Source organism: Macaca fascicularis, chromosome X (assembly GCF_037993035.2).
Source record: "Macaca fascicularis isolate 582-1 chromosome X, T2T-MFA8v1.1".
Taxonomy (NCBI): domain Eukaryota; kingdom Metazoa; phylum Chordata; class Mammalia; order Primates; family Cercopithecidae; genus Macaca; species Macaca fascicularis.
In genome coordinates this window covers 81,892,526-81,916,859 of record NC_088395.1, presented here as the reverse complement: position 1 = coordinate 81,916,859, position 24,334 = coordinate 81,892,526, and the positions used below count along the sequence as shown (strand labels likewise).

Genomic DNA, 24,334 nt, shown 5'->3' with positions numbered 1-24,334 from the left:
AGGACCCAGTCCTGGAAGAATTCACACCTTCTGACAAAAGAGCACTGGGACCCTGAATAATCGGCAGTAGGAGCCAGGCATTACTCACCAAAGGCTTGAGTGAGACTCAGAGTTGTGTCAGCGAGTGTGACCCAGCATAATCCCAGCTGTGGTGGTTATAGGGAGAGACTCAGAATTGTGTCAGTGAGTGTGACCCAGCATAATCCCAGCTGTGGTGGTTATAGGGAGAGACTCCTTCTGTTTGAGGAAAATACAGCAAAGAGTAAAGGGAACATTGTCTTACACCTTGGGTACCAGCCAGCCACAGTGCGAGCGCCAAGTGAGCTCTTGTGCTCCCCTGACTACAAGCCTTGGCTCTTGGATGGCATTTCTGGACCTGCCTTGGGCCAGAGGGGAGGATACTGCACTGAAGGGACAGACCCAGGCTGGCACCATTCAACACAACCTGACTGAAGAGTGCTTGGGCTTTGAGTGAACATAAGTGGCTGCCTGGCATTACTCCCTGCAGGCCTGGGGTGGTGATGGCCATGGAGAGCCTGAGGAAATGGGAGGGAAGAGTAGGAAAGATTTTGTCTTGTGGCTTGAGTGTCAACTCACCCACATTAGAGTAGAGCAAGAGATATAGATTCCTAACATTTTGAACTCTAGGACCTGGTTCCTGGAAGGCATTTCTGGACCCAGCCAGGGCTTGGGGTAATTCATTGCCCTGAAGGAAAGGACACAAGGCTGACTGGATTTTCTACCTTCTGACTGAAGAGCCCTTGGTCCTTGAGTGAACATTAGTAGTGGCCAGGCAGTGGTCCCTGTGGGCCCTCAGTGAGACCCAATGATGTGCTGCCATCAAGTCTGACTTAGTGCAGTCTTAGTAGTAGTGGCCCCAGGGATACTGGTGTCACCCCTTTCCCAGCTCCAGGCAGTTCAGCACAGAGAGAGAGAGAGAGAGAGAGACTCCATTTGTTTGCAGAAAAGGAAACAGAACAAAAGCCTCTGCCTGGTAGTCCAAGGAATGCTCCCAGATCTTACACAAAACACCAAGATGGTGGTACCTCCACAAGTCTGCAAGAGCCACAGTGTTACTGGAATTGGGGTGCCCCCTAATGCAGATATGACTTCAGTAACCAAATGCTTAGATCACAATACCCAAGACCCTTTGGATGCTTAGAAAGTCTTCCCAAGAAGGATGGATACAAAGAAGCCCAGACTGCAAAGACTACAATAAATACCTAAATCACCAAAGCCCAGACATGGATGAACATGCACAAGTATCAAGACCATGTGGGAACACATAACTGCACCAAACAAAATAAATAAGGCACCAGTGACTAATCTCAGAGAGACAGAGATATGAGACCTTTCAGACACAGCATACAAAGCATTTGTTTTGATGAAGCTGAATGAAATTCAAGATAACACAGAAATGAAATTTCAATGGAAAGAAACAAAAAGAATCAAGCAGAAATTCTGGAAGTGAAAATTTTATTTGACATACTGAGAAATGCATCAGAGCCTCTTAATAGCAGAACTGATCAACCAGAGGAAAGAATTAGCTTAAAGACAGGCTATTTGAAAACACACAGTCAGAGGAGACAAACGAACAAACAAAAAACAATAAAAAAGAAGGAAGCATGCCTACAAGACCTAGAAAATAGCCTCAAAAGGGCAAATCTAAGACATAATGGCCCTGAAGAAGTAGAGATAGAAATAGGGGAAGAAAGTTTATTCAAAGTGATAATAACAGAGAACTCCCCAAACCTAGAGAAAGATACCAACATTCAACTACAAGAAGGTTATACAAGATAAAGCAAATTTAACCCAAAGACTACCTCAAGGCATTTCATAATCCAACTACCAAAGCTCAAGGATAAAATGGATCCTAAAAGCAGCAAGAGAAAAGCAACAACATATCACAGAGCTTCAATATGTCTGGCAGCACATTTCTCAGTGAAAACCTCATAGGCCTGGAGAGAGTGGCATGACATATTTAACATACTGAAGGACAAAAACTTTTACCCTAGAAAATAATATATCTGTCAAAAATATCCTTTAGGCATGAAAGAAATAAAGACCTTCCCAGACAATGAAAAGCTGAGGGATTTCATCAACACCAGACCTGTCCTACAAGAAATGCTAAAGGGGGTACTTCAGTCAGAAATAAAAGGATGTTTATGAGCAAAAGTAAATCATCTGAAGGCACAAAACTCACTGATAATAGTAAATACACAGAAAAACACAGACTATTATAACATTGTAATTGGAGTGTGTAAATGTAACAAGTAGAAAGACTAAAGGATGAACCAATAAAAAATAATAACTACAACAAAGTTAAAATGTAGAGTTTTTGATACTTGTCTTTTTGTTTGTTTATGACATCAGTAGTAAGTTGTCATCAGTTTAAAATAATGTCTTATAGTATTTGCAAGCCTCATGGTAACCTCAAATCAAAAAACATACAGCACATACACAAAGAAAAAGCAAGAAATTAAAACATATCACCAGAGAAAATCACCTTTACTAAAATGAAGACAGGAAAGAAGGAAGAGAAGACCACAAAGGAACCAGAAAACACATAACAAAATGGCAGGAGCAAGTCCTTGCTTATCAATACTAGCATTGAATGTAAATGGATGAAATTCTCCAATCAAAAGACATAGAGTTGGCTGAATGGATATACCCATAAGACCCAATACTTTTGCCTACAAAGAGCACACTTCACCTATAAAGACATATATAGACTGAAAATAAAGGGATGAACAAAGATATTGCATTCAAATGGAAACCCCCCAAAAAAGAGCAGAAGTAACTATACTTATATCAGGAAAAAATAGATCACAAGACAAAACCTATAAAATAGAAAAGAAAGGTTATTATGGAAGGTCATTATGGATGGACCATTATAGTAATAAAGAGGTCAATTCAGCTAAAGGATATAACAAATATAAATATGTAAATATAAATATGTAACCAACAGTAGAGCACCCAGATATATAAAGAAAATATTACTAGAGCTAAAGAGTGGTAGACCACAATGCAATAATAGCTGGAGACTTCAACACCTCACTTTCAGCGTTGGATAGATTATCCACACAGAAAATCAACAAGGAGGGGGTTGCTGGCAAGATGGCCGAATAGGAACAGCTCTGGTCTGCAGCTCCCAGTGAGATCAACATAGAAGGCGGGTGATTTCTGCATTTCCAACTGAGGAGACACCTCCCAGTAGGGGCCGACAGGCACCTCATACAGGAGAGCTCTAGCTGGCATCTGGCAGGTGCCCCTCTGGGATGAAGCTTCCAGAGGAAGGAACAGGCAGCAGTCTTTGCTGCTCTGCAGCTTCTGCTGGTGATACCCAGGCAAACAGGGTCTGGAGCGGACATCCAGGAAACTCCAGCACACCTGCAGGAGGGGGGCCTGACTGTTAGAAGGAAAAGTAACAAAAGGAAAGGAATAGATAGTATCAACATCAACAAAAAGGACGTCCACTCAGGAGACCCCATCTGAAGGTCACTGACTTCAAAGACCAAAGGTACATAAATCCATGAAGATGGGGAGAAACAAGTGAAAAAAGGGCAAAAATTCCAAAAACCAGAACACCTCTTCTCCGGCAAAGAATCACAATTCGCCAGCAAGGGGACAAAACTGGACAGCGAATGAGTTTGACAAATTGACAGAAGTAGGCCTCAGAAGGTGGGTAATAACAAACTCCTCTGAGCTACAGGAGCATGTTCTCACCCAATGCAAGGAAGCTAAGAACATTGAAAAAAGGGTAGACAAATTACTAACTAGAATAACCAGTTTAGAGAAGAGCATAAATGACCTGATGGAGCTGAAAAACACAGCATGAGAACTTCATGAAGAATACACAAGTATCAATACCCAAATCGATCAAGCAGAAAAACGGATATCAGACATTGAAGATGAACTCAGTGAAATAAAGTGAGCAAACAAGATTAGAGAAAAAAGAGTGAAAAGAAATGAACAAAGCCTACAAGAAATATAGGACTATGTGAAAAGACAAAACCTATGTTTGATTGGTGTACCTGAAAATCACGGGGAGAATGGAACCAAGTTGGAAAACACTCTTCAGGATAGTATCCAGAACTTCCCCAAAATAGCAAGGCAGGCCAACATTCAAATTCAGGTAATACAAAGAACACCACAAAGATACTCGAGAAGAGCAACCCCAAAACATAATCATCAGATTCACCAAGGTTGAAATCAAGGAAAAAATGTTAAGGGCATCCAGAGAGAAAGATTGGGTTACCCACAAAGGGAAGCCCATCAGACTAACAGTGGATCTCTCAGCAGCAACCCTACAAGCCAGAAGAGAGTGGGGGCCAATATCCAACATTCTTAAAGAAAAGAGTTTTCAACCCAAAATTTCATATCCAGCCAAACTAAGCTTTGTAAGCAAAGGAGAAATAAAATCCTTTACAGAGAAGGAAATGCTGAGAGATTTTGTCACCACCAGGCCAGCCCTACAGTAGTTCCTGAAGGAAGCACTAAACATGGAAATGAACAAGTGGTACCACCCACTGCAAAAACATGCCAAATTGTAAAGACCATCGACACTATGAAGAAACTGCATCAACTAATGGACAAAATAACCAGCTAGCATCATAAAGACAGGATCAAATTCAGACATAACAATATTAACCTTAAATGTAAATGGGCTAAATGCGCTATGAAAAGACACAGACTGGCAAATTGGATAAAGAGTCAAGACCCATCAGTGTGCTGTATTCAGGAGACCCATCTCACATGTGGAGACACACATAGGCTCAAAATAAAGGGATGGAGGAATATTTACCAAGCAAATGGAAAGCAAAAAAAAGATCAGGGGTTGCAATCCTAGTCTCTGATAAAACAGACTTTAAACCAACAAAGATCAAAAGAGACAAAGAAGGCCATTACATAATGGTAAAAGGATCAATTCAACAAGAAGAGCTAACTATCCGAAATATATATGCACCCAATACAGGAGCACCCAGGTTCATAAAGCAAGTCTTTAGAGACCTACAAAGACTCCCACACACTAATGATGGGAGACTATAACACCCCACTGTCAATATTAGACAGATCAATGAGACAGAAAGTTAACAAGGATATCCAGGACTTGAACTCAGCTCTGGACCAAGTGCACCTAATAGCCATCTATAGAACTGTCCACCCCAAATCAACAGAATGTACATTCTTCTTTGCACCTCATCACACTTATTCTGAAATTGACCGCATTATTGGAAGTAAAACACTCCTCAGCAAATGAAGAACAGAAATCAGAACAAACAGCCTCTCAGACCACAGTGCAATCAAATTAGAATTCAGGATTAAGAAACTACTCAAAACTGCACAACTACATGGAAACTGAACAACCTGCTCCTGAATGACTACTGGGTAAATAATGAAATGAAGGCAGAAATAAAGATGTTCTTTGAAACCAATGAGAACAAATACACACGTACCAGAATCACTGGGACATATTTAAAGCAGTGTGTAGAGGGAAATTTATAGCACTAAATGCATGCAAGAGAAAGCAGGAAAGATCTAAAATTGACACCCTAACATCACAACTAAAAGAACTAGTTGAGAAGCAAGAGCAAACAAATTCAAAATCTAGCAGCCAAAACCTCCTTAAGCTGCTAAGCAAGTTCAGCAAAGTCTCAGGATACAAAATCAATGTGCAAAAATCACAAGCATTCCTATACACCAATAACAAACACAGAGCCAAATCATGAGTGAAGTCCCATTCACAATTGCTACTAAGAGAATAAAATACCTAAGAATCCAACATACAAGGGATTTGAAGGACCTCTTCAAAGAGAACTACAAACCACTGCTCAATGAAATAAAGGAGGACACAAACAAATGGAGAAACATTCGATGCTCATAGATAGGAAGAATCAATATCGTGGAAATGGCCATACTGCCCAAGGTAATTCATAGATTCAATGCCATCCCCATCAAGCTACCAATGACTTTCTTGACAGAATTGGAAAAAACTAAAGTTCATATGGAACCAAAAAGGAGCCCGCATTGCCAAGACAATCCTAAGCCAACAGAACAAAGCTGGAGGCATCACGCTACCTGACTTCAAACTCTACTACAAGGCTACAGTAACCAAAACAGCATGGTACTGGTACCAAAACAGAGATATAGACCAAAGGAACAGAACAGGGGCCTCAGAAATAACACCACACATCTACAACTATCTGATCTTTGACAAACCTGACAAAAACAAGAAATGGGGAAAGGATTCCCTATTTAATAAATGGTATTGGGAAAACTGGCTAGCCATATGCAGAAAGCTGAAACTGGATCCCTTCCTTACACCTTATACAAAAATTAATTCAAGATGGATTAAAGACTTAAATGTTAGGCCTAAAACCATAAAATCCCTGGAAGAAAATCTAGGCAATACCATTCAGGACATAGGCATGGGCAAGGACTTCATGACTAAAACACCAAAAGCAATGGCAACAAAAGTCAAAATAGACAAATGGGATCTAATTAAACTAAAGAGCTTCTGCACAGCAAAAGAAACTACCATCTGAGTGAACAGGCAACCTATAGAATGGGAGAAAATTTTTGCAATCTACCCATCTGACAAAGGGCTAATATCCAGAATCTATAAAGAACTGAAACAAATTTACAAGAAAAAAAAAACTCCATCAAAAAGTGGGCAAAGGATATGAACAGACACTTCTCAAAAGAAGACATCTGTGCAGCCAACAGACACATGAAAAAATGCTTATCACCACTGGCCATCAGAGAAATGCAAATCAAAACCACAATGAGATACCATCTCACACTAGTTAGAATGGCGATCATTAAAATGTCAGGAAACAGCAAATGCTGGAGACGATGTGGAGAAATAGGAACACTTTTTTTTTTTTTTTTCTTTTTTGAGATGGAGTCTCACTCTGTCACCCAGGCTGGAGTTCAGTGGCCAGATCTCAGCTCACTGCAAGCTCCGCCTCCTGGGTTTACACCATTTTCCTGCCTCAGCCTCCCGAGTAGCTGGGACTACAGGTGCCCGCCACCTCACCCGGCTAGTTTTTTGTATTTTTTAGTAGAGACAGGGTTTCACTCTGTTAGCCAGGATGGTCTCAATCTCCTGACCTCGTGATCCGCCCGTCTCAGCCTCCGAAAGTGCTGGGATTACAGGCTTGAGCCACCGCGCCCAGCCAAAATAGGAACACTTTTATACTGTTGGTGGGAGTGTAAACTAGTTCAACCATTGTGGAAGACAGTGTGGTGATTCCTCAAGGATCTAGAACTAGAAATACCATTTGATCCAGCAATCCAATTACTGGGTGTATACCCAAAGGATTATAAATCATGCTACTATAAAGACACATGCACACATATGTTTATTGTGGCACTATTCACAATAGCCAAGAGTTGTAACCAACCAAAGTGTCCATCAATGATAGACAGGGTTAAGAAAATGTGGCACATATACACCATGGAATACTATGCAGCCATAAAAAAGGATGAGTTCATGTCCTTTGCAGGGACATGGATGAAGTTGGAAACCATCATTCTGAGCAAACTGTCACAAGGAGAGAAAACCAAACACCACATGTTCTCACTTACAGGTGGGAATTGAACAATGAGAACACTAGGACACAGAGTGGGGAACATCACACACCGGGGCCTGTTGGGGGATGTGGTGCTGGGGTAGGGATAGCATTAGGAGAAATACATAATGTAAATGACGAGTTATTGGGTGCAGGAAACCAACATGGTACAAGTATACCTATGTAACAAACCTGCACATTGTGCACATTTACCCTAGAACTTAAAGTATAAAAAAAAAAAAAAAGCAAAAACAAAAGAAAGTGAATTCTCCCTTAAAATGGGAGAAAATATTTTGTAAATCATATATCTGATAGGATACTGTATACAGAAAATATAAAAATATATAAATATAATTCAATAATAAAAAGCCTAATAACCCCATTAAAAGATAGAATCCAGGCACAGTTGCAGATGCCTGTGGTCTCAGCTGCTCAATAGGCTGGGGAATGTGCTCGGCTTGAGCCCATGAGTTTGAATCCAGCTTGGGAAACTTACGAGGAAAAAAAAAGAAGAAAAGAAAGAAACCAGGAAGATCTGAATAGAAATTCCTCAAAGAAGATAAACAATTGGCCGATAAGCACATGACAAGATGCTCAATATGATTAGCTGTTAGGGAAATGCAAGTCAAATCTATAGTGAGATACCACTTTGCACTCCCTAGGATGGCTATAATAAAGACATAATAAACACTTTGGCAAGAATGTGGAGAAACTGGAACGCTCATGTATTGCTGGTGCAAATGAAAAATGGTGCAATTACTTTGGAAAACAGTGAATGACTGTTCCTCAGAAAAATTCAACATAGCATTACTATATGACCCAGAAGTTCCATTCCTAGATGTTGACATACCCAAGAGAACTGAAAACAGGTCTACACAAAAACTTATACCTGAACACTTATAGTAATATCATTCACAATAGCCCAAAAATGTAAAGAACCCATGAGTTCACCAATTGATGAATGTATGAATAAAATCTCATATCCTCAGCCGGGTGCAGTGGCTCATGTCTGTAATCCCAGCACTTTGGGAGGCTGAGGCGGGTGGATTATGAGGTCAGGAGTTTGAGACCATCCTGGCTAACATGGTGAAACCCTGTCTCTACTAAAAACACATAAAATCGGCCAGGCATGGTGGCAGGCGCCTGTAGTCCCAGCTACTCGGGTGGTTGAGGCAGGAGAATGGTGTGAACCCAGGAGGTGGAGCTTGCAGTAAGCCAAGATCGTGCCACTGCACTCCAGCCTGGGCGACAGAGCGAGACTCCATCTAAAAAAAAAAAAAAAAAAAAAGACTCATATCCTCATACTATAGAATATCATTTGACAATAGAAAATAAAGAAGCACCAGCAGATGCTACAGCATTGATTAACCTTGTAAACATGCTATTTCAAAGAAGCAAGTCACAAAAGTCCACATATTGTATTGTATGGTTCCCTTTCATAACTTGCAAATCTATAGAGGCAGAAGGTAGACTAGTGGTTGTATAGCACTTGGAGGAGCGTGAGAGTTTGTTGTGGGGGAATGGAAATTGTTATTAATGGGTTATAGTTAAGTATATTGACTATAGCCTGTGTTGTCATGTGATTCATGACATAAAATGTATTTTGTACATATCCTGACATTGTAGTATGTTGCAAGTATTTTACTTCCACATTTCAATAAGTCGTGCCATTTAAGTAAGAAATTGGGATCCTTAAGCAGTTTTTCTTCTGACTTTAATTATAGGAGTTATATGGTTTAGCTCTGTGTCCCCACCCAAATCTCATCTTGAATTGTACTTCCATAATTCGCATGCGTTGTGAGATGGACCCAGTGGAAAATAAGTGAATCATGGGGGCAGTTTCCCGCACACTGTTCTCATGGTAGTGAATAAGTCTCACAAGATCTGATGGTTTCATAAGGGGAAACTCATTTTGCTTGGCTCTCATTCTTTTTGCCTGCTGCCATCCACAGAAGATGTGACTTGCTCCTCCTTGCCTTCCACCATGACTGTGAGGCCTCCCCGGCCATGTGGAACTGTAAGTAAAATTTAACTTCTTTCTTTTGTAAATTGCCCAGTCTCAGGTATGTCTTTATCAGCAGCATGATAATGGACTAATACAGTAAATTGGTACCAGTACAATGAGGCATTGCTGAAAAGATACCCAAAAATGTGGAAGCGACTTTGGAACTGGGTAACAGGCAGAGGGTGGAACAGTTTGGAGGTCTCTGAAGAAGACAGGCAAATGTGGGAAAGTTTGGAACTTTCTAGAGACTTGTTGAACAGCTTTGACCAAAAGCTTGATAGCAATATGAACAATAATGTCCAGGCTTAGGTGGTCTCAGATGGAGATAAGAAACTTTTTGGGAACTGGAGCAAAGGTGACTCTTGTTATGTTTTAGCAAAAAGACTGGTGGCATTTTGCCCTTACCCTAGAGATTTGTAGAACTTTGAACTTGAGAAAGATAATATAGGGTATCTGGTGGAAGAAATTTCTAAACAGCAAAGCATTCGAGAGGTACTTGGGTGCTATTAAAGGCATTTAGTTTTATAAGGGAAGCAGAGCATAAAGTTTTGAAAAATTTGCAGACTGATAATGTGATAGAAAAGGAAAAACCCATTTTCTGAGGAGAAATTCAAGCTGGCTGCAGAAATTTGCATAAGTAATGAAGAGCTGAATGTTAATCTCCAAGACAATGGAGAAAATGTCTCCAGGGCATGTCAGAAGTCTTCACGGCAGCCCCTCCCATCACAGGCCCTGAGGCCTAGGAGAAAATGATTTTGTGGGCCATGCCCAGGTTCTCTGTGCTATATGTGCAGTCTACGGACTTGGTGCTCTGTGTCCCATCCACTCCAGCTGTGGCTGAAAGGGGCCAACACAGACCTTTGGCTGTGGCTTCAGAGGCTGTAAGCCCCAAACCTTGGCAGCTTCCATGTGGTGTTGATCCTGTGGGTGCACAAAAGTCAAGATTTGAGGTTTGGGAACCTCTGCCTGGATTTCAGAGGATGTATGGAAAGGCCTGGATGGCTAGGCAGAAGTTTGCTGCAGGGGTGGGGCTCTTATGGAGAACCTCTGCTAGGGCATTGCAGAAAGGAAAGGTGGGGTCAGAGCCCCCACACAGACTCCCTACTGGGGCATCACCTAGTGGAACTGTGAGAAGAGGGCCACCATCCTCCAGAACCCAGAATGGTAGTTCCACCAACAGCTTGCATTGTACACCTGGGAAAGCTGCAGACAACCAATGCCAACTCGTGAAAGCATCCAGGAGAGAGGCTCTACCCTACAAAGCCACAGAGGTGGAGCTGCTCAAGACCGTGGGAACCCACTTCTTGCCTCAGTGTGACCTGGATATGAGATATGGAGTCAAAAAATATCATTTTGGAGCTTTAAGACTTGACTGCCCTGCTGGATTTCAGACTTGCGTGGGGCTGGTAGCCCCTTTGTTTTGGCCAATTCCTCCCATTTGGAATGGCTGTATTTACCCAATGCCTGTGCCCCCATTGTATCTAGGAAATAACTAACTTGCTTTTTATTTTACAGGCTCATAGGTGGAAGGGACTTGCCTTGTCTCAGATGAGACTTTGGACTGTGGACTTTTGAATTAATGCTGAAATCCATTAAGACTTTGGGGAACTGTTGGAAGGCATGATTGGTTGTGAGATGTGAGGACGTGAGATTTGGGAGGGGTCAGGGTCCGAATGATATGGTTTGGCTTTGTGTCCCCACCCAAATCTAATCTTAAATTGTACTACTATAATTCCCATGTGTTGTGGGATGGACCTGGTGGGAGATAATTGAATCATGCGGGCAGTTTCCCCCATACTGTTCTCGTGGTAGTGAATAAGTCTCACAAGATCTGATGGCTTGATAAAGGGAAACTCATTTCACTTGGCTCTCATTCTCTCTTTTTGCCTGCTGCCATCCACATAAGATGTGACTTGTTCCTCCTTGCCTTCCACCATGATTGTGAGGCCTACCCAGCCATATGGAACTGTAACTCCAATTAAACCTCTTTCTTTTATAAATTGCCCAGTCTTGGGCATGTCTTTATCAGCAGCATGAAAATGGACTAATATAAGGAGTCTCCAGCTGCTACTTCCAAAAGTTCATTTACCATGCTTAAAATATTTTTAATAATGATGATTTAAAACAAAAAACTTATGCCAGGTGCAGGGGCTCGCACCTGTAATCCCAGCACTTTGGGAGGCTGAGACAAGTGGATCACCTGAGGTCAGGAGTTCGAAACCAGCCTGACCAACATGGTGAAACCCCATCTCTACTAAACATACAAAAATTAACCAGGCATGGTAGTGCATGCCTGTAGTCCCAGGTACTCGAGAGGCTGAGGCAGGAGAATTGCTTGAACCTGCGAGGAGGAGGTTGCAGTGAGCCAAGATCATGCCATTACACTCCAGCCTGGGTGACAACAGCAAAACTCCATCTAAACAATAAAAAACAAACAAACCTCTACACATGCTGCCCTTGACTTTAGTCATTAAAAAAAACCTTTCTTCTAGTAATATTAGATGCCAAGTTGTCTATAAGGAAGAGCCACTGCGTAAAATAGAAACTGCAAGTTTTTACATAGGATGCAGCTGTAAAAACTGTAATCATTTTATAGTTGTCTAGAATATTATAGTAGGAAGAAAACTAAGATGATTTCGTCTGTGGATTAGCAAATATTTTTAGTAAAGGCCAGATAGTCAATATTGTGGCTTTAATGGTCAAATGGTCTTTGTGACAACTACTGGACTCTGCCTTTGCAATGCAAATACAGCCACAGACAAAACCAAATGAATGAGAGTCACTGTGTTCCAAAAAAACTTTATTTATAAAATCACCTTCAGAAGCTAGCCAGATTTTGCCAACCTCTTATTTATTCCAAACCCCTTATTTCTCTGTTTAAGGAATTGAGAGAATAAAGGGGATGTGTCTACCTCAGCCAAGTTTATTAAGTAGTTCAAAGGCAGAGCTAGGACTAGAATTCAATTCAGCTCTCTTTTTCACTGTGCCATGTTTAAGCAGTGAGGCTACAGGTGACTGCTTTGTCACCAATAATCTGATCATATTTTCCCTGATTTGAATTTATCAAATAATTGGAATGTATAATTAACTTTTTTGTTTACATTCTATTGAGTCTTAGAAATTGATGGATATTAAAAGCAAGGTACAAAAGTGACAGGCATTCCTAGACACCAACAACAGACAAGCAGAGAGCCAAATTATGAATAAACTCCCATTCACAATTGCTACAAGGAGAACAAAATACCTAGGAATACAGTTAACAACAGAAGTGAAGGACCTCTTTAAGGAGAGCTACAAACCACTGCTCAAGGAAGTCAGAGAGGACACAAACAAATAGAAAAACATTCCCTGTTCATGGATAGGAAGAATCAATATCATGAAAATGGCCAAACTGCCCAAAGTAATTTATAAATTCGATGCTATTCCCATCAAACTACCATTGACTTTCTTCAAAGAATTAGAAAAAAACTACTTTAAATTTCATATGGAACAAAAACCTTTTTTTCATATGGAACAAAAACCCTGTATAGCCAAGACAGTCCTAAGCAAAAAGAAGAAAGCTGGAGGCATCATGCTACCTGTCTTCAAATTATACTACAAGGCTACAATAACCAAAACAGCACGGTACTAGTACCAAAACAGATATAAAGACCAGTGAAACAGAACAGAGGCCTCAGAAATAACACCACATATGTACAACCTTCTGATCTTTGACAAACCTGACAAAAACAAGCAATGGGGAAAGGATTCCCTATTTAATAAATGCTGCAGGGAAAAACTGGATATCCATATGGAGAAAATTGAAACTGGACCCCTTCCTTACACCTTATACAAAAACTAACTCAAGATGAATTAAAGACTTAAATGTAAAACACAAAACTAGAAAAACCCTAGAAGAAAATCCAGGCAATACTGTTCATGACATAGGCACAGGCAAAGTGTGTGACAAAACAACCGAAAGCAATTGCAACAAAAGCAAATATTGACAAATGAGATCTAATGAAACTAAAGAGTTTCTGCATAGCAAAAGAAACTATAATCAGAGTGAACAGGCAAGTTACAGAGTGGGAGAAAATTTTTGCAATCTATCCATCTGACAAAGGCATAATATCCAGAATCTGTAAGGAACTTAAATTTACAAGAAGAAAATGAACAATCCCATTAAAATGTGGGCAAAAGACATGAACAGACACTTCTCAAAAGAAGACATTTATGTGACCAACAAACATGGAAAAAAAGCTTAATATCACTGATCATTAGAGAAATGCAAATCAAAAACCACAATGAGATACCATCTCACTCTAGTCAGAATGGCGATCAAAAAGTCAAGAAACAACAGATGCTTACAAGGTTGCAGAGAAATAGGAATGCTTTTACACTGTTGGTGGGAATGTCAATTAGTTCAACTATTGTGGAAGATGGTGTGGCAATTCCTCAAAGATCTAGAACCAGAAATACCATTTGACCCAGCAATCCCATTACTGGGCATATACTCAAAAGAATATAAATCATTCTATTACAAAGATACATACATGCATATGTTCATTGCAGTACTATTTGCAACAGCAAAGAAATGGAATCAATCCAAATGCCCATCAATGATAGATGGATAAAGAAAGTGTGGTACATATACACCATGGAATACTATGCAGCCATAAAAAGGAATGAGATTATATCCTTTGCACAGACATGGATGGAACTGGAACCCATTATCCTCAGCAAACTAACGCAGGGACAGGAAACCAAACACCACATGTTCTCACTTATAAGTGAGAGCTGAAGAATGAGAACACATGGACCCAGGGAGGTGAACAACACACACTGGGGCTTGTCAGAGGGTGGGTTGGAGGGAGGCAGAATGTTAGGAACAATAGTTAATGCATGCTGGGCTTAATACCAAGGTGATGGGTTGACAGGTGCCACAAACCACCATGGCACGCATTTACATATGTAACAATCCTGTACATCTTGCACATGTACCCCAGAACTTAATAAAAATTAAACTTAAAAAGGAAAAATATTGATGTATATTGAGTTAGTAGTATAAGAGTATATAGTGTTATATTTTAGGCTTTTAGGGCACATATTTAAGGAATGAATATAGTATTCATCTCTCAGGGAATGTAGTACAATAGGGAGTGTATATAGTATTATATTTTAGGATTTTAGGACACATATTTAAGGAATGAATATAGTATTCATTTCTCAGAGAATATAGTACAATAGGGAGTGTACAATAGTACATTATGCTATATTTCTCAGGGAATATAGTACAATAGGGAGTGTTTAAACTATAAACTTTTTTTAAACCAGAATGGAACAAGTCCAGACAACCAACACATGCATAAAAAAGCAAATGGTTTTGTAATTCAAAGATATATCTTAGAACGATAGCTCTTCCACTGGAATTTTCACAGAATTCTGGTGAGGTCTAAATGAGATAATGAATGTAATTATTTGCATGTGGTGATGCATACGAAAAGACTAATTGTTTCATAGCCAACAAGGAAACAGAGGCCTAATTTTCTGCAATCTCTACCCTACCTCATAGCTTTAAGAGCTAGGCAGAGGTATATGCTTACAGATACTTTTCTGAGTTGACACCAATTAATGGAGATACTAACAGAAGAAGTGTTCAGTTTGAGTTTAATTATGGAATTAATAGTGGACCAGTGTGCTAGAAACTGGAAAATACACAAAATAGGTGCTGTAGATTTATAGGCTAATAGTAGCAATTGGTTTAGCAAGGATGTTAATTCTTTCAGCCAAAGTTAAGCTGTTTGACCCCTCCTAGATGATATTTTTTAAAAGTCTGAATTTTTCTGAGCATAGCAGCTAAAATTTTTAGGAGTTGAGAGCCATGGGATATAATTACTTCTGACTTTATTGTGTCCAAAAGAAGATTTAGAAGAAAGCACATTGGGCTTTTGTAATAAAAGAAAAAGTGATGTATTCCTGCTATCCTTTCATATGTTGAACCTTGTCAGAGCTTAGGAAGATAGCAGCCTCCAGGTATTCCCAGGTACCGCTTAAGTGGGATCAAATTAATACAACTTAGACATCCAATTTTTATTTACCTATTTATTGTAAATGTACCCATTATAGTGCCACTAAATGTCGCTTATACACAACACTGAAGATCTTAAAATACCTAAGAAGCCTAATGTTCCCCCTCTTTTACTCTATTGAACTTAGCTTCTGAAGGTATAATAGTTTTCTGGTCTTCATCTAATTCTTTATTCTCAGAACTTATCAATTGAAATGGGTAATCTGTCTTACTTTGGGCTTTATTACATTTAATATTTTGAGACAATCACTTGCCTGTACAGTTTAGGTATCCGAAGATAGTAAAGCTAAAAACAAGCAAAGGAAAAACCCTGGCCTTTCAGATGCTAGTTTAAATCTGTTTTCACAACTTCTCTTACTAAGGTCACATGGGAACTACTTTGTATCTCACCTCAAGAATTACAATAGAGATTCATGACACTACGTATTTGTGGAGGATAAGAAATTTATAGAAGATTTATATTCCTAATTAGCCCAATTCTAATTGGCTTCTTCTGTGTTCAGGTTTGAATATGCCTTTGCTAACCAAGCCTGTGGGGCTTGCTTCTAGGACTTAGGGGAGAGTTCCCTGGCAGTGCTTAGCAAATCAGGAGCCAGAAGAACAAAATTAAATTATGAAAAATTAAAACTGTTGAAAGTGCAATATATTTGCTTTCATCAATATCCTGAGTAAGAAATAACAGATTTTCAAAGACTTTACGTTTCTATTCTTTACTTTTGACCTATGCTCTACTTGTGGATTGGCAACAATGCTTCTTTTTTTTTTTTTTTTTTTTTATACTTTAAGTTCTAGGGTACATGTGCATAACGTGCAGGTTTGTTACATATGTATACTTGTGCCATGTTGCTGTGCTGCACCCATCAACTCGTCAGTACCCATCAACTCGTCATTTACATCAGGTATAACTCCCAGTGCAATCCCTCCCCCCTCCCCCCTCCCCATGATAGGCCCCAGTGTGTGATGTTCCCCTTCCCAAGTCCAAGTGATCTCATTGTTCAGTTCCCACCTATGAGTGAGAACATGCAGTGTTTGGTTTTCTGTTCTTGTGATAGTTTGCTAAGAATGATGGTTTCCAGCTGCATCCATGTCCCTACAAAGGACACAAACTCATCCTTTTTTATGGCTGCATAGTATTCCATGGTGTATATGTGCCACATTTTCTTAATCCAGTCTGCCACTGATGGACATTTGGGTAGATTCCAAGTCTTTGCTATTGTGAATAGTGCCGCAATAAACATACGTGTGCATGTGTCTTTATAGCAGCATGATTTATAATCCTTTGGGTATATACCCAGTAATGGGATGACTGGGTCATATGGTACATCTAGTTCTAGATCCTTGAGGAATCGCCATACGGCAACAATGCTTCTAAAAAGATTTTTATTATTGGAAAAACATCAACAGTATTAAGGAATGTTATATGTCTCATGGCTCCCCATTGACTAGAAACAACTTATTTCTACTGAGAAGTCATTAGGCTAAAAAAAACCTGAAGAAGAGCAATGCAAATCCCAATATATTGACAAATTAAGAAATATTAAAGGAAGTGACAAAAATGCCATTGCATGAAACAGTAATGTACTTTTACAAAACTTACTAACTATATACTTTCTTACCCATAGAAAAAATAGTCATTCTTATAAAGGTCAACATGTGGCAGTGTCCAAATATGGATGAATGGAGGAGGGCAGAGCAAGATGGTGGAATTGAAAGCTCCACCAATTATCCTCCCCTGCAAGGATGCCAAGTTAGCAACTATCTACACAGACAAAACACTTTCATGAAAACCAGTAATCAGGAACCAGCATGGACACAGAAGAGTGAAAACCAAGCAGCTTCCTGGGGTCCCCAATTTCTGGACTTGATTCTTCAATGGCATTTCTGGACCTGCCCTGGGCCAGAGAGGAGCCCAATGCCCTGAAGGGTGAGTCCCAGGCCAGGCAGGATTTATGACAAGCTGACTTAAGAGACCTTAGGTCTTAAGGGAACATCCTCAGTAGTCTAGTAGTACTCCTTGTGGCCTGGGGTGGTGGTGACTACAGGGTGAGGCTCCTCTGCCTTTGGAAATGGGAGAGAAGAGTGGGAAGGGCTGTGTTCTGTGGTTTGAGAGCCAACTCAGCTGCAATACAATAGAACAGGGAGACATCTAAGGTTTTTTTACTGTAGTCTCTGAATCTCAGACAACACTTCTGGACCCACCTGGGGCTTGGGGAGGGGGGGCCTTGACACACTGAAGGAAAGGACACAGGCCTGGCTGGGTTTGACACCTGCAGATTGTAGAACCCAAGGGCCTTGAGTGAACACAGGCAGTAGCTAGGGAGTAGTTGCAGTAGGTCTTTGGGCAACACTCAGCACGGTGTTGGCTTCAGGTCTGACCCAATGCATCAATAGTCGTGATGGGCAAAGGGTGCTTGTGTCACTCTATGTCTAGTTTTAAGTGGCTCAGAATAAAGGAAGAGAGACTCTATAAGTTCAGAAGAAAAGGAAAAAGAACAGGAGTTTCTGCCTGGTAATCCAGAGAATTCTCCTGGATTTTGTCCAAGACCATCTATGAGTCTGCAAGAGCCACAGTGTGACAGGACTCAGAGTGCATTCTAAAGAAAATATAGCTTAGGGCACAACACCCAAGTCCATTCAAATATCTGAAAAAGCCTTTCCAAGAAGAATAGCTACAAATAAGCCCAGACAGAGAAGACTACAATAAATACCTAACCCTTCAATACCCAGACACCAAAGAACATCTACTGGTATCAACACCATCCAGGAAAACATGACCTCATGAAATGAGCTAATAAGCCATCGGGGCCAATCCTGGAGAAACAGATATGTGACCTTTCAGACAGAGAATGCAAAATAGCTGCATTTTAAAAACTCAAAGAAATTCAAGATAACATAGACCAAAGGTTCAGAATCCTATCAGATAAATTTAACAAAGATTAAAATAATTAAAAAAGAATCAGCTGAAGAATGCATCAGAGTCCTTTAACAGCAGAACTGATTGAGCAGAAAAAATAATTAGGTAACTTGAAGACAGGCTATTTGAAAGTACGCAAAGGCGACAAAAGAAAAAAATAAATAACAATGAAGCATGCCTACAGGATCTAGAAAATAGCTCAAAAGGGCAAATCTAAGTGTTATTGGCCTTAAAGAGGATGTAGAGAAAGAGGGGTAGAAAGTTAATGCAAAGGGATGACAGAGAACTTCCCAAACCTAGAGAAAGAAATCAATATCCAAGTACCAGAAGGTTATAGAACACCAAGCATATTTAATGCAAAAAAGACTCAAAACATTTAATAATCAAACTCCTAAAGTTCAAGGATAAAGAAAGGATCCTAAAAAGCATCAAGAGAAAAGATACAAATAACATACAGTGGAACTCCAATATGTCTGGTAGCAGAATCTTCAGTTGAAACCTTACAGGTCAGGAGAGAGTGGTATGACATATTTGAAGAGCTGAAGAAAAAAATAAGATGTTTGCCCTTGAATAGTATATATAGCAAAAATATCCTTCAAACATGAAGGAGAAATAAAGACTTTTCCAGACAAAGAAAGGCTGAGGGATTTCATCAATACCAGACCTATGCTGCAAAAAAATGCTAAAGGGAGTACTTCAATCAGAAAGAAAAGGAAATTAATGAGAAACAAATAGTCACCTGAGGGAACAAAACTCACGAGTAATAGTAAGTACACAGAAAAACAGAATATTATATCACTAATTGTGGTGTGTATACTACTCATCCTAAGGAAAAAGACCAAACAGTAGACCAATAAAAAATAATAACTACAAGAACTTTTTCAGATGTAGTCAATACAATAGATATAAATAGAAATCACAAAAAGTTAAAAAGCAGGGGGAATGAAATTAGGGTTTAGAGTTTTTACTAGTTTTCCTTTTGCTTGTTTGTTTATCCAAATAATGTTAAGTTGTTATCAGGTTAAAATAATGGGTTATAAGATAGTATTTGCAAGCCTCATGGTCATCTCAAGCCAAAAAAAATACAATGAATACACAAAAAATAGAAAGAAAATGAATTATATTACTAAAGAAAATCACCTTCACTAGTGGAAAACCGGAAGGAAAGAAATAAGGAAAAGAAGACCACAAAAAAACCAGAAAACAAATAAGAAAATGTCAGGAGTAAGTTCTTGTGAATAATAACATTGAATATAAATGGACTAAACCCACCAATCAAAAGATATAGACTGGTTGAATGGATGAAAAAAACAAGACCCATTGATTTGTTGCCTAAAAGAGACACACTCCACCTATAAAGACAAAAATAGACTGAAAATAAAGCAATGGAAGAAGATATTCCACATAAATGGAAACCAAAAAAGAGGAGGACTTGCTGTGCGTGTATCAGACAAAACATATTTCAGGACAAAAACTATTAGAAGAGACAAAGAATGTCACTACATAATGATAAAGGGGTCACTTTAGCAAGAGGATTTAATGATTTAAATATATATGCACCCAACACTGGAGCACCCACATATATATAAAGGAAATAATATTAGAGCTTAAGAGAGAAATAGGCCATAATAAAATAACAGCTGGAGACTTAAACACCCCAATTTCAGCATTGCACATATCTTCCACACAGAAACTCAGCAAACAAACATCAGACTTAATCTGCACTATAGACCAAATGGACCTAATGGATATTTATAGACCATTTTATCCAAGGGCCACAGATTACACTTTTTTTTCTTCAGCACATGGGTTTTTCTCAAGGATAGACCATACATGAGGTCAAAAAACAACTCTTAAAACATTCAAAAAATTTTAAATAATATTGAACGTCTTCTCTAACCACAATGAAATAAAACTAGAAATTAATAAGAGGAACTTTGGAAACAATACAAATACATAAAAATAAAACAATATGCTCCTGACTGGCCAGTGAGTAAATGAAGAAATTAAGAAGGAAACTTAAACATTTATTTAAACAAATGACAATGGAAACACAACATAAGAAAATTTATGGGATACAGCAAAAGCAGCACTCAGAGGGAAGTTTACAGCTATCGGTGCCTACATCAGAAAAAAATGAAAATCTTCAAATAAACAATCTCACAATGCATCTTAAAGAACTAAAAAAGCAAGAGCAAACCAAACCTAAAGAGTAGAAAAAAAGAAATCATAAAGATCAGAGCAGAAATAAATGAAATTGAAATAAAAAATACAAAAGATCAATGAAACAAAAAGTTGTTTTTTTTAAGTTAACAAAACTGACAAACATTTAGCCAGCTTAGAAAAAGAAAATATCCAGATAAATAAAATCAGAACTGAAAAAAGAGACATTACAACTGATACTGCAGAAATTCAAAGGATCATTAGAGGCTACTATCAGCAACTATATACCAATAAATTGGACAATCTGGATAAATGAACGAATTTCTTGTTACATACAACCTACCCAGATTGAATCAGGAAGAAATCCAAACCTTGAACAGACCAATAACAAGTAATGAGATTGAAGTTGTAATAAAAACTCTTCCAGTAAAGAAAAGTGTGAGGCCTAATAGCTTCACTGCTGAATTCTACCGAACATTTAAAGAACTAATGCCAATCCTGCTCTGTTTCGAAAAATGAAAGAGGAGGAAATACTTCCCTACTCATTCTATGAAGCTAGTATCACCCTGATACCAAGGACAGACAAAGACACATCACAAAAAGAAAACTACTGGCCAATATCTCTCATGAATATTGATGCAAAAATCCTCAATAAAATACTATTAGGGTGGTGCAAAAGTAATTGTGGTTTTTGTCATTAGTAGCAAACCAAATTCAACAATACATTAGAAAGATCATTCATCATGACCAAATGGGACTTTCCCTAGGATGCAAGGATGATTCAATGTATTCAAATCAATCAACATGAGACATCATATCAGCAGAATGAAGAATAAAAACTGTAGGATCATTTCAATTGATGCTAAAACACATTTAATAATATCCAACATTCTTTCATGATAAAACTCTCAAAAATGGGAGATAAAAGGAACATATCTCAACAAAATAAAAGCCATATATGACAGATCCACAGCTAGTATCATACTGAATGGCAAAGAAATGAAAATCTTTCCACTAAGATCTGGAACACAAGGATGCCCACTGTCACCAGTTGCATAGTACTGGCAGTCCTAGCTAGAGCAATCAAAAAAAGATATAAAGGGGACCTATATTGGAAAGAAAGAATTCAAATTATCTTTGTTTGCTGATGATATGATCTTATATTTTGTAAAACCTAAAGACTTCACAAGAAAAATAACAGAATGATAAACAAATTAATGAAGTTTCAAGATACAAAATTAGCACACAAAAACCAGTAGCGTTTCTATATGCCAACAGTGAACAAAGTGAAAAAGAAAGAAAAAAGTAATCCCATTTACAGTAGCCACACATAAATGCCTAGGAATTAATTAAAGAAGTGAAAGATCTCTATAATGAAAACTATAAAACACTGATGAAGGAAACTGAAAAGGACACCAAAAAATTAAAAGATATTTTATGTTCATGAATTGGAAGCATCAATATTGTTAAAATGTTCATACTGCCTAAAGTAATTTACAGATTCACTGCAATGCCTATCAAAATACCCATGACATACTTTACAGAAATAGAAAAAGCAATCTTCAAATGTTTATGGAACTGCAAAAGACCCAGAATAGCCAAAGCTATCCTAAGCAAAAAGAACAAAACTGGAGGAATCACATTACCTGACTTCAAATTATACTACCAATTTTATATAGTAACCAAAAGAGCATGGTACTGGCCTAAAGCAGACATATGGACCAATAGACAGAATAGAGAATGCAGGAACAAATCTACACACTAACAGTTAAGTCATTTTTGACAAAGTTGCCAAGGACATACACTAGGGATATAGCCAAAAGAAAGAAAATGAGTATATTAAAGAGATATCAGCATTCCTATGTTTGTTACTGAACTGTTTACAATAGCTAAGATTTTGAAGCAACGTAAGTGTCTATCAACAGATAAATGGATAAAGAAAATGTGGTAGTATACAAAATGGAGTACTCTTCAGCCATAAAAAAATAAGATCCAGTCATTTTCAACTTCATGGATAGAACTGGAGATCATTGTGTTAAGTGAAATAAGTCAAGCACATAAAGACAAACATTGCATATTCTCACTTATTTATGGGATCTAAAAATCAAATCAATTGAACTCATGAAAATAGGGAATAGAAGGATAACTTCCAGAGGCTAGGAAGGGTATTGGGGAGTTGGGCGGGAGGTAGGAATAATTAATGCCCACCAAAAACAATAGAATCAATAAGATCTACTTCTTGATAGCATAGTAGGATGACTATAGTCAATAATAGATTAATTGTATATCTTTAAATTATATGTAATTTAATGTAACTGGATTGTTTGTAACTCAAAGGATAAATGCTTGAGAGGATGGATACCTCATTCTCCATGATGTGTTTACTTCACATTGCATATTTTCATCAAAACATCTTATGTACCCTTAAATATATACACCCCTATGTGCCCACAAAAACTTTTCAAAATAATTAAAAATTTTTTAAATTAAAAAACTGGTGAATGGTAAATGAGAAAGCATTAAAATGAGTTATATTAACAATAAGAAAAAGTCCCAGCAAGTAGGGGTGCTGAGGCAGGACAATCACTTGAGCCCAAGAGTTCAAGACCAGCCTGGGCAACATAGTGAGATCCCATCTCTAAAAAATATTAATTTAATGATAAGAGACGATCAGGAAATAAAATCAGTACTCAAAATTAGTTTCTTACCTAAAGAGTTTTTCAATTAATTACATTTTGAGACTTCTTTATCATATATCATGGGAGTTTTCATTCTTATAAACTAATAATAATCTCCAGAATGATGTTTTCAAAAAAGTGGTAGAATCTGTTTCTAGAGATTTGGACTGACATTCATCTCTCTTAGGTATTTTAGGTAATTTTACTACAACAAAGACTTTTATGAATTGACTTCTTGAATTTAGTTAATGTTAGAAATTTAAACTAGAGGATATGTGGTAAAGTCAATTAAAGCTTACCAAGCTTTTTGGGTTTTTTGTTTTTGTTTTTTATTTTTTTGTTTGTTTGCTTGTTTGTTTGTTTAGAGACAGTCTCATTCTCTTACCCAGGCTGGAGCACAGTGGTGCAATCACAGTTCACTGTAGCCTCAAACTCCTGGGCTCAAGTGATTGTCACACCTCAGCCTCCTAAGCAGCTAAAACTACAGGTGTATGCCTCCATGCCCAGCATTTTTTTCTATTTTTTTAAGAGAAAGGGTCTCAGTATGGTGTCCAAGCTGTTTTCAAACTCCTGGCCTCAAGCAGTCTTTCCACCTTGGCCTCACAAAGTGCTGGGCTTATAGTCATGAGCCATTGTGCCCAGTTAAGTTTGTAGTGTTTTTTAATGTGAGGACTGATCCACTCCTGGGAGAGGAAATACAATTCTTCTGAAGGCAAACTTATCCTTAGGGTGGTCATAGAAGTACATTATCAGTTATCAGAAATAATTTTTTTGTTTGTTTATTTTACAAATGCTATGCTTTGGATACGGTTTGTTTGGCCCCATCAAGTCTCATTATGAAATTTGATCCCCAGTTATGGAGGTGTGGCCTGGTAGGAAGTGTTTGAGTTGTGGAGGCTGATCCATCATGAATCGCTTGATGCCATTCTCACA

At 38.5% G+C, this 24,334-nt stretch overlaps 1 protein-coding gene across 2 annotated transcripts in view; it reads left to right on the top strand.

Moving 5' to 3' along the window:
- Nucleotides 1-11,441, top strand: part of ABCB7 (ATP binding cassette subfamily B member 7) — a 137,226-nt gene extending 125,785 nt beyond the window's left edge. Inside the window, exons 16-17 of one of the 2 annotated variants that reach the window (XR_010584134.2) lie at nt 9,527-9,591; nt 11,095-11,441. Coding sequence is in view for 1 of the 2 variants with exons in the window: in XM_065537821.2 (XP_065393893.1) it covers nt 9,527-9,535 (9 nt within the window). In the remaining variant the exon portion in view is untranslated. Of the gene's footprint in view, nt 1-9,526 lie in introns of both variants that reach the window. The other variant, XM_065537821.2, reaches the window with a different exon arrangement.
- The last annotated feature ends 12,893 nt before the right edge of the window (nt 11,442-24,334 follow it).